This window comes from Coturnix japonica, chromosome 2 (assembly GCF_001577835.2).
Source record: "Coturnix japonica isolate 7356 chromosome 2, Coturnix japonica 2.1, whole genome shotgun sequence".
NCBI lineage: Eukaryota > Metazoa > Chordata > Aves > Galliformes > Phasianidae > Coturnix > Coturnix japonica.
In genome coordinates, this window is record NC_029517.1 from 118,140,399 (window position 1) to 118,154,158 (window position 13,760).

The window sequence follows — 13,760 nt, forward strand, 5'->3', positions numbered from 1 at the left end:
CTTATTGTTTTTCACATCCTCGCCAAGTTCAGTTCTGCCGTGCCTTGGCTTTCCTGATCCACATCTGCAAGTTCGGACGGCATCCCTGTATTCTTCCCGGGTGACACAGGCCTTGTTTCCAGAGCTTGTACACCCCTTTCTTCACCCTCAGTTCTCTTAGCAGGTCATTATACTTCATTATATCTCGTCATGAGATGCATGTAGTGTGATTTCATCTGTGCAGGTGCTTGTCATCTGTGAAATAGTATTAGCAAAAGTATTTGACTTCAAAGTGAAACGGAAAAGTTCAACAGTCATGGCAGTCCTTGAACACTAAGGCACAATCACATGGGCATGCAACTCAAGGGTACCGACAAACCAGAACACAGACAATTTGCTTAGCATTTCACTACATTTGAGAAGATCCTTGTTAATTATACTCATATCCATCACTGCACCAACTAAGAATGCAGTCTAGTCACAGGAGTGATGGTAAAATGCGCTCCTGTCCTTCCTATGGTCCTCGGGAAAAAGAAGAGTTAGCTAGATGGATACATACAAAATGGAGGAAAGGGAAAGGTAGGAGGCTAGGGAGGGAGAGGAGTAGCTGTGAAACCAGGGGCCAGGGTAGTTGACTTTATAGAAAGGAAGTCCTTCTCTTGAGAAGGGCTGTAAAACATATCAGCATGGGGCAGTAAGGGAGGAGGAAGCTCAGTACTTTTTCAGAGGTCCAGTTTTTGGTTTTGTTTTCCTGTTTCTAACGGTTGTCTGTCACATCCTCCAGGACCACATGACAGGCAGCCAGAAAGAACCACACAAACCAAGCATCCATGCTTTGTGCTCCAGAATATTAAGTAAGAATTGTTCTGGGGAAGTGTTTGAAGATAGATTCCAAAGTATCCCAGATATAGAAAAGATACAGTAAAATAATTATCTCTATATATCTACTGTTTTTACAATTAGTCTAGATTTTAAGACAATTTGGCAAATCTTTAATTGTACAACTTACAAGCTAGAATGACTAATTATAGCTGCATTATGATAAACTTTTTATGTGAATCTCCATTATCCTTCCATTAGTACATTTCTGAGATTAGGAAAGCAGAATAACCCTCAGCATTTGACAGTACATGCTAAGTAAAAGGGTTAGTATTGTATGAATAGGTCATGAATGTCCTGATGCTGGACGATTCCACTTCTGTAAACAATGGAAAGGGGAACTGACGGATGAAAGTGCTTTCAGAAGACTCCACTGAAGCTCTAGGCACTTAGCATGGTTGAGGACCACTGCTGGGACTGAGTGAAAAAGCATCCTACGTGCTCAGTCCGGGAGATCAATCTGTGCTTCTGGATTTGTAGAATGGAAGCATGGCTTGAAATTATATTACATTTCCAGCCCTGCAAAGGTTTGTAATTCTGTTATGCACCTTAGAACTTTAAGTGTCATTATTTACTTAATAGTTTTCAGATTATATAGAATGTGTTGTGTGTTTTGTTTGTTTGTTTGTTTTTATGGCAGCCATTATTTTATACCTCAGTTACTGTGAGATTAGTTTTTCTTTTTTAGATGTAAAAGGATGCATTCTAGCTGGGCAGTTTGAAATGATCTCAACATTTATTTTGTATTTGGCATGTATAAAGGGCATTTGTCACCAGGCATATTTGATATTATTAAGAATTTGGAATCATGTTGAAGTCATGACAAGTGTTGGAAAATATTAATAGACCTACGGTGGGTTTTTTTTTGTTGTTGTTGTTGTTTGAGTATTTTCATTGGTTTGTGGTTGTATGGTGAAATGTATGTTCAGCTTTGTCACTTGACAAGTGATGATCTCTTGGGGTAAACAGCAGGGTTTCTCAGTTGCAGGGAATCCCAGCTGTCTTTTGGGATTCCATCTGTGTGTACATTTCTTTTTTTCTACTTTATTTTTTATGATTTTTTTTTCTTCTTTCTTTTTGAGATTGAGCCATTTAAAGGCTTTGATTTGGCCACAGAATTTTAAAATATTACCAGTTATTTATCCCCTACTACCACCACAAAAAATTGATGAAGGCACTGCCACCTCAGATAAGTGAAACACTGAAATATATATCCAATGTAAAATGTCACAGATATACCAAAAGTGATGCAAGCTGTTTTACAATTTGCTGGTCCTTGGGTACACCACTGCTGTGTTAACCACCATTGCTGCACAACTGTAGTCTAGAATTCCAGAATCCTGGATGGAAGAAGGCATGAGGACTTTGTTCCCCCTGCCTTGTCTCAGATACTGAGGATTCCCACTGACCCTCCCCTTCTCCATCACTAATTTCATGGCCCATCATAGGCAGCAATTTGTTTATGTTTGTTCTATCTTTCTTTCCAGTTAGCATGGCAAAACACTAGGTACATCTGTGGAGGTGAACAGGCTCAAGTACTCTTTTCATCTAGCCCTAACCACAAGCTAATGCTTGAACACTCCTCTGAAATGGTAGATCCCTTAAAGTTGTCAAGTAGTAATTAAAACCGTTCTCCCAGATCTATCAGCAAGTTCAGATGAAATTAACTGCATTTATTACATTTTCATGAAAAACTCCACCACAAGGACCAAGGATTACAAAAAGTTTTAGTTTCAGGATCTCACTGACTGACATAGAAGGGCAGGAGGGTGCTGTGAAAGCAGAAATTCTGGTGTAATTGCACAGTTCCAGAGCAGATGGAAACTGCAGTGTCTTTGTTTCAGTTGGTGAGGTTTGTCATTGATGTGGAACCATGAAACAGAAATCCTCCCCACATCTTAAATCTTGTGGAGAAGAGCTGCCTCTTTGTGTCTTGTACAGAAAGCCATAGCATTGTGGAGTGCTGCCAGGGGCCTTTGACTGACAACTCTTGAAATAAATATTCTTCTAAGAATCCTTATTGGAAAATGTAAGATTTTACTGGGAAGCTGAAGAAATGAAAACTGAAAGATGATCCAGCACACAAATTCAAATTAACAAAAATAGGAGCTACATTTGTCTGTCCACTGAGCTTGTATTAGGCTTTGATTATCTTAAATCAGTTCTGACGAACAAATAAACTAAGATAATCATTGTAAGTTTGAGGTGATATAGTAAAGTTACCACCCTTCTTATTTCTTAGAAATGTCTTGGAACAAATATTAATTAAGCAGGAATACATGGAGACCTATGCAAATCTCTACTATTATTCAGACCCAAATGACCTCTTGGGAGATCTTCCAAACTGAGCTGATTTGATGTACTAATAAAGTTTTGGTGTATTGAGTATGGTGACCACCAAAGGTGAAGTTAACTTCTTGAGGGAGGACATTTTGCATATTGTTGGTGTCAGAAGATACGTCAACCTTGTGATTATTAAACTGAATTTAAATTGAATTTCAACGTAGAAACCTCTGTGAGTATATTAACTGGTGTTGCAAGATTCAAGATACATATCTGAAGGCACCTGAGGTATATTTGCAACTCTCCTCCCAGTACAATCAGTTTTTAATTGGCTGTTGAAAGTAACACTGAGCTGTGGGACATTAGAATTTTCTACAAAGGCACGAAGGCAAATTGGCAATCATGTATCATTTATGGGAATGCGGACTTTTTGGAAGATTTTCAAAGAAAATCTGTAGGAATCAGAAGACAATCAGAAGTAAAGCCCTTGAGAATCTTAAGTAGCCAGCAGTTTGCCTCTGTTTTGGTGCGAATACTTTAAGGAGACAGTTTTGACATTTTACAAGGAAAAAAAGGTGGAGATAGAAATGTTGTGATTTTTCAATAAACAGTCCATCTCCTTAAATAACACTGAACACTTTCTGGAAAGCCATGCCTGGGAAAGTGTAGCTGTGTCACAGGGATTTGCTAAACATTAGCTTAGTATGTATTTCTTGCTCTGGCACAACTTCGTAGGAAACAGCTAGCAATGATCAGGTATTTGACATCAGAATTTCAATGATACCAAACAACTTGCTCATACCATATTTCCCTTCAACGTGGGAGTTTCGTCAAGTTTCTGCCAGGCCACACAGATCATATGTCAGAAACCTATGCAGGGAAGAGCCTATCTAACATTACCTTGTCAGCACAGATTCCTTTTAACAAGAGTACAAAACTATTTTCAACCCTATGAGATGGCTATTTTTATCTCCATTAACCTCTTGACAGAACATAAACATTTATTGAGAGTTGCCTCCCTTGTTTGTCCAGTTGCTTCAGAGGTTACTGAAAAGTGGATGTCTGCTTGGCCTCTCTTATCCTCATTAACTAATTCTAATTGTTCCTGAAGAGATCACAGTTTCAGCCCTTTTTGTCCTTGTCAAAGTTGTCTGGTTATGGCATGTAAGAAGACATAGCAGAAATTGTGTTTTCAGGTAAAAATCATTCTAGTGCAGAGCACACATTTTCACAGTGCAGAGCAATGAACAACACTGCTGATTTTTAATGTACACTCATTTCTAAAATTTTAGGTTCCTGTTGTATGGCCTCATCTTATGGACACCTGTGTTAGGAAATCCCTACTAATTATGTTTAGGCAGCAGGCAGGATTTTTTAGTTAGCCTAAGAGCAATTATGAACAGCTTTGTAGAGAACAACCAACTAAACGTTCCTGCAAAATGTATACATTCTATGAATTGCAGGATGATTTTTATTGTATACTCTGAGAATAACAACTTAATTCTTTAAATCTTGTGGGTTGATGACCTAACGGTGGGGGGAGACCTCTCATGAAGACTCATAGAATCGTAAAACTATAGAATGGCTTGAATTGGAAGGGTCCATAATGATAATCTCATTCCAACCCCCTGACATGGGCAGGGTTTCCATCCACTAGACCACGTTGCCCAGGGCACCATCTGACTTGTCCTCGAAAATCTCCAGTGATTGGAAGCTCCAGCATCCACAGCTTCTCAGGACAGCCTGTGCCCATGCCTCAATACCCCTCTGATTAAAAATTTCCTCCTAACATCTAATCTAAATCTCCCCTCTTTTAGTTTTAAAGCATTTCACCCTGTTCTATAACTGCAATTAAAGCAAGGTTCAAGGAGGAAACAGTAGTAAGTTGAAGGAACTGTTTTCTACAGCAGCTTGATCAGGTGAAGAACATGGCCGCTTGAGTGATAGCAGTGCGACCACAATGCATGATCCACAGATGCAGGCATTGGTGTGGACCCAGGATTCAAATGCAAGATGGCTCCCCAGCCAACTGCCTGTACATGCCCTTTCCTTCACATCCGATGCCTGGATCTCTTCCATGTGCACTCCATCTGTGAAGGTTTCCCCCTAAGAAATAACCTCTTCCCCACCATTTTTCCCTGTTGCTTTTTCATTTCTTCTTCAAAACTTCTGCTCCTTGTGCCCTGGTTGTTCTCCTCGTTTTCAGACTGGGCTTATGGCTTTCTGGTGGAGCAGTTTTGCCCTGCAAACAGTTTCTTCTGTCTTGATCCAAGAAAGCCCCTTTTTGCATGCCTTGGTAGATCTCAGTTGTGGTTGTACATCAGGGGCAGAGGACATGGCAGGTCTCATTTAGGTATCTCAAATATACAGGTCTCGGGGTTCACAGGTTGCAGGCAGTGCCTTAAATCCACAGACACTTAGTGCAGATTAAAAGGCACTGGTGTAATGCGCTCAAAGCACGATATCCTGCTTTACAAGCGGGTTGCCGCATTCTGCACCAGCTTCAGCTTTCAAATGGATTTAAAATGTAGCCTCAGGTATAGCGCATTGCAGTAGTCTAATCTTGAGGTGATAAAGGCATGACTGATTTAACCATAGCTTCTTGTTATCTTGGACTGGGGTCTTTTCATTTTAACCATTTTAGGGAAATGGCCTTTCCTGAATCGGCAAACTTGCTTCAATTCTTACTATGTAATAAGCCACAACAAGAGCAAACCTTTTTCAGTGGTGAACACCTTCTGTGAACGTGTGAACCTCACAGGATGCCAGACCCCAAGAACCTCAATGGTGGTCCTGACTCTTCTTACAGCTCACACAGTATGCCTCTGAGTGACTTCAAAGGGAAACCATTGGCAGTAGCCCTTAGTACAGCTGCCAAGCTTTACAAGCAGCCAGAGCCTTGTGAAGTTTTGCTTTCATATTGGGAGTTTATTTACATACCTGTGCAGTGCAGAAGCACAGCTATGGCAGGGTGGGAAATGTGTTTGAGGTGTCCACTGGCTCTGATGGACTGATAGAGCTGCAAGGTGAATTGCCCTGTTCCTCCTGTGGCCTGACTATGGTGCCCAGTTACTATTCACAGATGAACTCATGACAAATGTCATCAGCAAGCTGACCTGGAAACTAATTTAGTGATCTCCTTCTAGTTCTTTAAGGTAAAAAACAGCAACCTCTATAAACAGTATTCAGCAAAGTGGACTCGCATCCTAACTGCTGGTGCTCACTCTGCTCCTGCTGCTGCACATCAGAGTGGATGAGGCACCAGCCTGGGCTCGTCTCATTGCATGGAAGAAACCAGAGCACTGGCCTGGGACTAAGCCTACCCACTTACTAAAGGAGAAATTAATCTCCATGAGAAAGTCAAGCAGTATCTCTGTATCTTATTTCTTCCTCAGCAGTATGTGGTTAAGTATAATCCTTTCCCAGGACATATTATTCGTCCTGTCTATGTAGATAATAAACTACTGCCCAGCACAAGAAGATCGTGATGTTATTTGAGGCTTTTCGATACCACCTTAATGCAAATGTTAATACCCTTACAGATGGGGGAGAAACAATAAAATGGCAGATGTCTAGGAAGAAGAAAATCAGAGATAGGAATTGGATCTTGTGAAAATTAAATAGATGGTCTCTGCTGCTCTTGAAGGCTAATATTTTGTATTTTATTTTCATTTTCTTTCTTCTTCTTCTTCTTCTTCTTCTTCTTCTTCTTCTTCTTTTTTTTTTTTTTAATTTTATTTTATTATTTTTTTTTTTTTAACTTGGCCTCCAGCATGAAAAATAGACTTGTTTGAATGCATGAATCATTGATGGTATTCTTGGAAAAGTCTGCTACCTGGGTAATATTGCACTATCAGCTGATTGCACTTGGGATTACCAGAAACTGAGAGCATATATAAGCACAAAGGACATGTTAAAGGTTTCACTGAAATGGCAGGTGAAGAAATTCAGCATGTGGTAGGAACATGCCCTGGCCCTCCTCTTCCTTATTGCTGTGCAGTCGAGGTTGCTAGCAGTTGTGCTAAAGCTTATATTAAATGTAGGTGTGATTCTCAGCTCTGTGAAGAATAGCGTCTCTTCCATTTCCATAGCAGCCCTATGCTGCCAGGGTGTAAATGACACTGAAATCCAGACTTTCCTATAGTTGGATGCCGAGATAAAATTTTGATTGCCTTTCATTTCATATCTTGCATTTCTTTATCAGTTCATGCCTCACTCGTATCACTGTTTTCTGTGCAATCCAGATGTAAATAATTTGCCCTGATTTCATATTGATAACATCAGACTTCATGATAATTTATATCGGAAGTTATTAACTTTTTTTTTTTTTTTACTTTTTTTAATGTGTTGTTATGCAGCAGAACACAGTTTTAAATTCAGATTTCCAACACATGCAACAGGAATAACTTAAATACTTCACATATGCAAACACACTTCCTTCAGTTTTGTGTATGAAAGGCGATATTAGGAATTGAGACAATGCATGTCCATATTTTCAGTAGTTTTAAACTACCTGGGTGCGATGTTACTAGCTTCTAAGTTCTTTTCCATTCATTTCATTCTACAGTTTATATCTGTTTCTTCCAAAAATTCTGGACAATGAATAACATTTTGCAGTGCATATGGGAGAAGTATGAAAAAGTTGTATGAAAAATGAAAAATTTAAAATGCAAATTAAGGAAGAAATGCTATATTTCATAGAACAGTATTAGAGAATAAACATCACAGTAATCCTGAAAATAGGTAGAACTATGACACTCAATATCTTATTCCATTATCTTTTAAAAAATATTGATATATAATAAATTATACTGAGTATATTATTTTATATGTGTTTGAAGTTAATCTTATAAAAGATTATGAATTCAATCCTAATACTACTGAATTGTTTTAAATAGTCTAATTTTGGTGGAATGTAGGGTATCGTATGAGAACTCTTAATATACTTTGCTGCATTTCTAATCGAGTTCTAGATAATAAATGTGGCCACTGCATCAGGGATGCCCAGATGAATACATGATTTTTTGTATTGTAAGATTTTTTAACTCTTCAGAATATTGCCATTAGAACCTAGATGGAGCCAGCTGAAGCATTACTGATGGAATATGAAACAATCCAAATAACTTAAACAATGTTGGAATGACTTAGAATTGTATCCCAGAGAAAAAAAATAAAAAACAAAAGTAAAATTGAAAGTTACACGATGACTGTTCAGCCTGGAGAAGAGGGGGCTCAGGGGAGACCTTATTGCTCTCTATAACTTCCTGAAGGGGGGTTGTAGTGAGCTGGGGGTTGGCCTCATCTCTCGTGTAATCAGTGATAGAACTAGAGGGAATGGTTTTAAGCTGCGTCAGGGGAGATTCAGGCTGGACATTAGGAAGTATTACTTTTCGGAAAGAGTAGTCAGGCATCGGAATGCACTGCCCAGGGAGGTGGTGGAGTCACCGACCATGGGAGTGTTCAAGAAACGCTTGGATGTTGCACTGAGGAATATGATTTAGCCAGGAAGTATTGGTAATGGTTGGACTAGATGATCTTCTAGGTCTTTTCTAACCTTGATAATTCTGTGATTCTGTGTGATTTTTTTTTTTTTTTTTTAACCATTTTAAACAGTTAAGTATAAATAAGACTGAAGTCTTCAGCTTATCTCCTCAAATGCCAGATCCTCTAAGTGTAAAATATCAAATAGATGCAGGAGATGGTTTTGCTAAATGTTCATCTTGTTGCCTGTTTGCCTTTCAGGGTGTCATACGTCACTTCTGTGCCTTTGAAATCATTAATAACACTTATTGTCTTTATGGAGACAAAGTGTACTGAATCATTAATATTATTATTATTTCAGACATTGTAACACATCAACACTTAGCAAAGGGGGAAAAGTTCCATTATCCATTCAGAACAATTTCCTATGATAATACAAATGTTACCCTGGACAGATCTTTGAAATGGATACCGATTCTTTAAATTCTTTCCTGTCTGCTTTAGGAAATAGTAAGATCCTGCTGATAATGAAGTACAATGTGTCTGAAGTTCACTTCTAAACAGTTGGCTCTTTGCTGTGAAAGTCATCTACATTCCCTTTATAATTCACAGCCACCAGAGTTCTGCTTAATCACAGAGATCTGATCCAATATCATTCGGAAAAATCCTTGATAATAGTTCCACTATTCAATCAATGAAAAAACCAAAGCTTACTGCTTGTGTCTTCTTAAAAAAAGCCTGAAGCAGGGGAATAAGACATTGGCTTATGGGTTTGGAGATTTTGTTGTTGGCAAATAAAATAATTATTGCTATTATTATTCAAGTTCTTAATCAAGGCAAGCAAATGGCATCTGTTTGTTATCATCCTTCCTACAGAAGACAAAGGCTTCCGTCCCTATGGTACTGACTGCTGGCCCCAAGTGGTTGCTGGATGTGACTTGGCAAGGAGTAGAAGACAACAAAAACAACTGCATTGTGTACAGCAAAGGTAAACACAAGCTGATTTTCTGCTCTAGTTTCTTGTGCTGGGTACTGACAAAAGATATGCCTATTGCATAACAGGACAATGGATATTTTGTCTTCCCTCAAACTGGAATATTTTTCATTCTGTTTTTGCTACCACATTCTTGTAATGTTTTTTCATCATTTTAATGTTATAAAACCCCTCATGGTGTCTGTAGTGTAAATGCTTTATAAACACAGAAGAATGTCAGCCGACATGAAATACTATCTTTTTCTGAGAGTTGGTGCCTCTTGGCAAACCTCAGTGAAGTCTATACAGCTGAAATAGGTGAATTCTTTCTAACATTTTATACATACCAGCAAGCGTTTTTCCATGTTACATTACATTACAGACTCCTAACTGAAATCTTCTTTTATAAGAAGAATTTGAACTTGATTGGACTGTGATAAGACTTCATGTCAGCATGGAAACAGAAGATAACTGGGACTGGATTACAGGGCTGTAACCTCTGACATTCCAGTCTCTGCATTATGATGCTTCACTGTAATGCGTTAGCTAATGGGAATGCATATCATTTCTGTTTTATATGAATTTTCAGATTTGCTCAAGTCAGTATGAGTTCTTATGAGGCCCCCAGACATGCTTTGTGTAACCTACCACATCTAATAGCTGCTTTGATTCAAGAGGCTTTTGTCTCAATCCATAGAGCCTTGAGTTCTTGCGTTTGTCATGCAACAGTCTACACACCAGGCTGTTTGGTCAGTTATTGTGAAAGCTTTATAAATTTGGTTATGGTATTGTTGTAGTGTATTAAAAATAGTGCTTGAATACACACAATATTTTATTTTTTTTCACGTAGCTGTTTTTGGAATTCCTGTTGAAGATCATGTTGCAAAACTATGACTTTCCTTCCTTGTATTTCAATCACCAGTCTCAGCACTTTGTGAATGCTTCAGAACATGTACCATTCTTGTTTAATTTCTTTTAGGTTTTATTTCCAACCAAACAGACCTACTGAGATCAAAGATTTGTTTGCTGAGGCAACCTAGTGACCATTTCAGCACATAAGCATCCAGGCAAATAAGCACCCATATCAATATATTAACATACAAAACACTAATCATAACATCAAAGAGTCCTAAAAACTTACTAGAAACAATTACAACTTGTTCCTATAATCATTGCAATTTATACACTTATAAGAGGATTGCTTTTAAACTGCCACAAGCCTTTGAAAGTTGAAAAGCTGAAAACAGGGAATTTGCATGTTAAAAATGAGTTGCACACCAGGGTCTTATAAATTCCTTCTATTATAATTACAGAATGCCAACACATTCATTCTGCAACCTGAAACACCTGCAGGACTAAAGTATTGGGCTCACAGCTAAAAAGGGTTGAGCTGCCCTTCCTTCACAGCTTTCTCATTGCTGCCCAAGTGAAAAAAGTTGCAGTGTGCTGAAATATAGGGAAGGTTTTCTCCTGCATACTGAACTGTGATAGTACTGAATGTGGTTCATAGGCAAACTTTTTAGCAACAACTTTTTAATGTAATGAGAAATTAGATTCAGTCTAAAATATAACTTCTGCGAATTCCCATAGGATGCTGCCTTATCAAGTATTATATTCTTTCTGTAATTACAATAATACTTAGCACATATATACCAGTAAGACTTTTCATCTTCAAAGTACCTTACAAACACTAACTAATTCATTAGACAGTTGCAGTGCTGTGTGATTGAATCTACTGATTTCTTTTTTTAAATAAGAACTTACTTTTTACAGTTCGGCACAATTTAAGCAGACCAAAACGTTATTCTTTTCATTCAAATGTGCTAGATTTTGCTTCACTGATGATACTTGTTATTTTAGTACTTTGTTAAGTATGTGGAGTAATAGTCATACAGTGCTCAAGATAATTCTGATATCTCTACCAAATGCTGCTGCCTTTGAAAATGGGAGATCAAGATGTATGTGAACCCTACGTTATAAATGCATGTTAAAAACCTGGAATTTGACTAAACCAAGTAGAAAATAAGTTGTACCTTCAATGAGATCTATTCATCTCTTTGCAATTGGCATTGGCTGTACTGCTGTTCATTAAGCACCTACCCTTGCCTTCAGGCCTGCTGGGATTTTTGCACTACAGAGATTAATTGGCTGGGATCACAAAACAATGTCAAATAGAAGATGGTAAAATAAATAATATAATAATGTTTCTTCCTTCAACTTGTATCTCATCATTCCAGATCACATTGCCTTGATTTGTGTTTGTGTTCTGTCTCCCACAGTGCTATTACTTCTAATGAAATGGTGTCAACTGGCGTGAAGTTGTAATTTGATGTTATTTTGTAGTTGCATGTGTATAATTTTGTTAGCTTGTTTAGCAATACATTGTTATTTTGGAAAGCAATTAGCTGAACAAATGTGTGGAATTGTACACGTAGCGGATTTGGTCACCTGGGAGTTGTTTTTCTCACTATATTCAAGATAAGATGACTGGAATAAATTGGCACATTTCTAAGAGGAAAATAAGTTTATGAATTTGCTGTCAAAACATGTTACTGGTCAATGAGTTAACTTGGAAGTACATGCCGTATTTCCTTTGAGCTGTAATAATACTATGAAATTTTGAGAACATAATTTTTCCAAGATCTTTTAGAAGAGCACAGAACTGTCAGCCTGACTTCCAGTTCACTTGAGGCTAAAGACACCTTAGTCAGTCACGCACTTCATACACAATGATCACAGAATCAATCAATCCCAGAAGATTTATAGTATAGTTCCTATGCTACGGAGTTCCTGTTGAAAATTAATCTCAGTAGGGCACATAGCTCCCAATTTGCCTTCAAAATTCAATAATACTTTTAATAGGTAAGCAAACACATGTGCATATGTTTGTATGTATATATGTGTGTGTGTGTGTATGTATGTATGTATGTATATGTGTATATATGTATGTGTGTGTGTGTATATGTATATATATGTGTGTGTATATATATATATATATATATATGAAGTACATATATTAGAATCATAGAATCCTCAGAGCTGGAAGGGACCTTTAAAGGTTATCTAGTCTAATTCCTCTGCAGTGGACACCCACTGCTAGATCAGGTTGCTCAAAGCCTGGTCCAGGATTATTTTGTTATATTGTTACAGTGAAATCACAATTAATCTTCAAATTAAATTTTCTGTTAAGAAAATGATTATTTAAAATCACGCGGCAGAGCACTTTTAGAGTGAATAGCTATGAAATAATTATTTAGTGTCTAAAATTAATTCTGTTTAGTCCAGGATCACCAATTTCTGTATTTTGTTTTATATTTACATTTCACCAGCACTAAAAAAAATCAGGAAAACAAACAAAAAACAGTTAATTTTTGCCCCTTTTTACAAGCTCTGATACAAACTGGCCGCTCATGGCACGTCTGTTCTTTTTAAAGGAAACTTTTACAGCTATAATTAAATATAAAAGATGTGTTCTTCTTTGTTGTAATATTTATGTCAAACTTTTATAGTGTTTCAAAAATAGTTTCAATTCAATTTATAAAATTTAAGTGATGCCCTAGACATAGTAACTGATGTTTAAGAGAGATTTTAGGAATTGTACTTTGTATAGAATTGATAATCTCTTCAAAAAGCTGCAAAATATCAGTAATTCAAGTAAAATCTTGTAGAAGGTGTTAATGCATGAATTCATTGCAGTGTACTTGAGAAGCATTCATGGCTAATACCATTGTACACCAGGTCTGGTAAATCCCTACGACCAGAGGTAGGAGCCCCTCGACAGCCTAGGAGGCATGGGATATTAACTGCAAATCTTTCCTTGGGACCAAGAGAGATTTTAAAAAATGAAAAAGAATAGACACAGTGTAAAAACTACAGTTGCACAGACTGATAACCACGCTTATACAACAGACGTTTTTATAGATATTATTTGAGCCATTTATGTGAAATGTATGGATACCTTATGTTTTGTGGCATTGTTAAAACAGGGTGCCTGTACAAATATTTAGCTGTGGGAATTATAAAATCATAAGGCGATTAAGTTAGCTAGTTGTGAAATTCCAATATTGCTTTTTAAATGACTTCAGGATATAGGAGGTGCTAAGGTTATTATCTGTTATCAGGAATACAGCGGAATTGTACAACTGGATAATAACTAAACAACTGA

At 37.5% G+C, this 13,760-nt stretch overlaps 1 protein-coding gene across 2 annotated transcripts in view; it reads left to right on the top strand.

Moving 5' to 3' along the window:
* The window catches only part of ZFPM2 (zinc finger protein, FOG family member 2), a 301,650-nt gene that overhangs the window by 186,324 nt on the left and 101,566 nt on the right, over window positions 1-13,760 (top strand). For both annotated transcript variants that reach the window (XM_015856138.2, XM_032442872.1), the window contains one exon: window positions 9,499-9,610. In XM_015856138.2, the coding sequence (XP_015711624.1) occupies window positions 9,499-9,610 (112 nt within the window). The remainder of the gene's footprint in view (window positions 1-9,498; window positions 9,611-13,760) is intronic.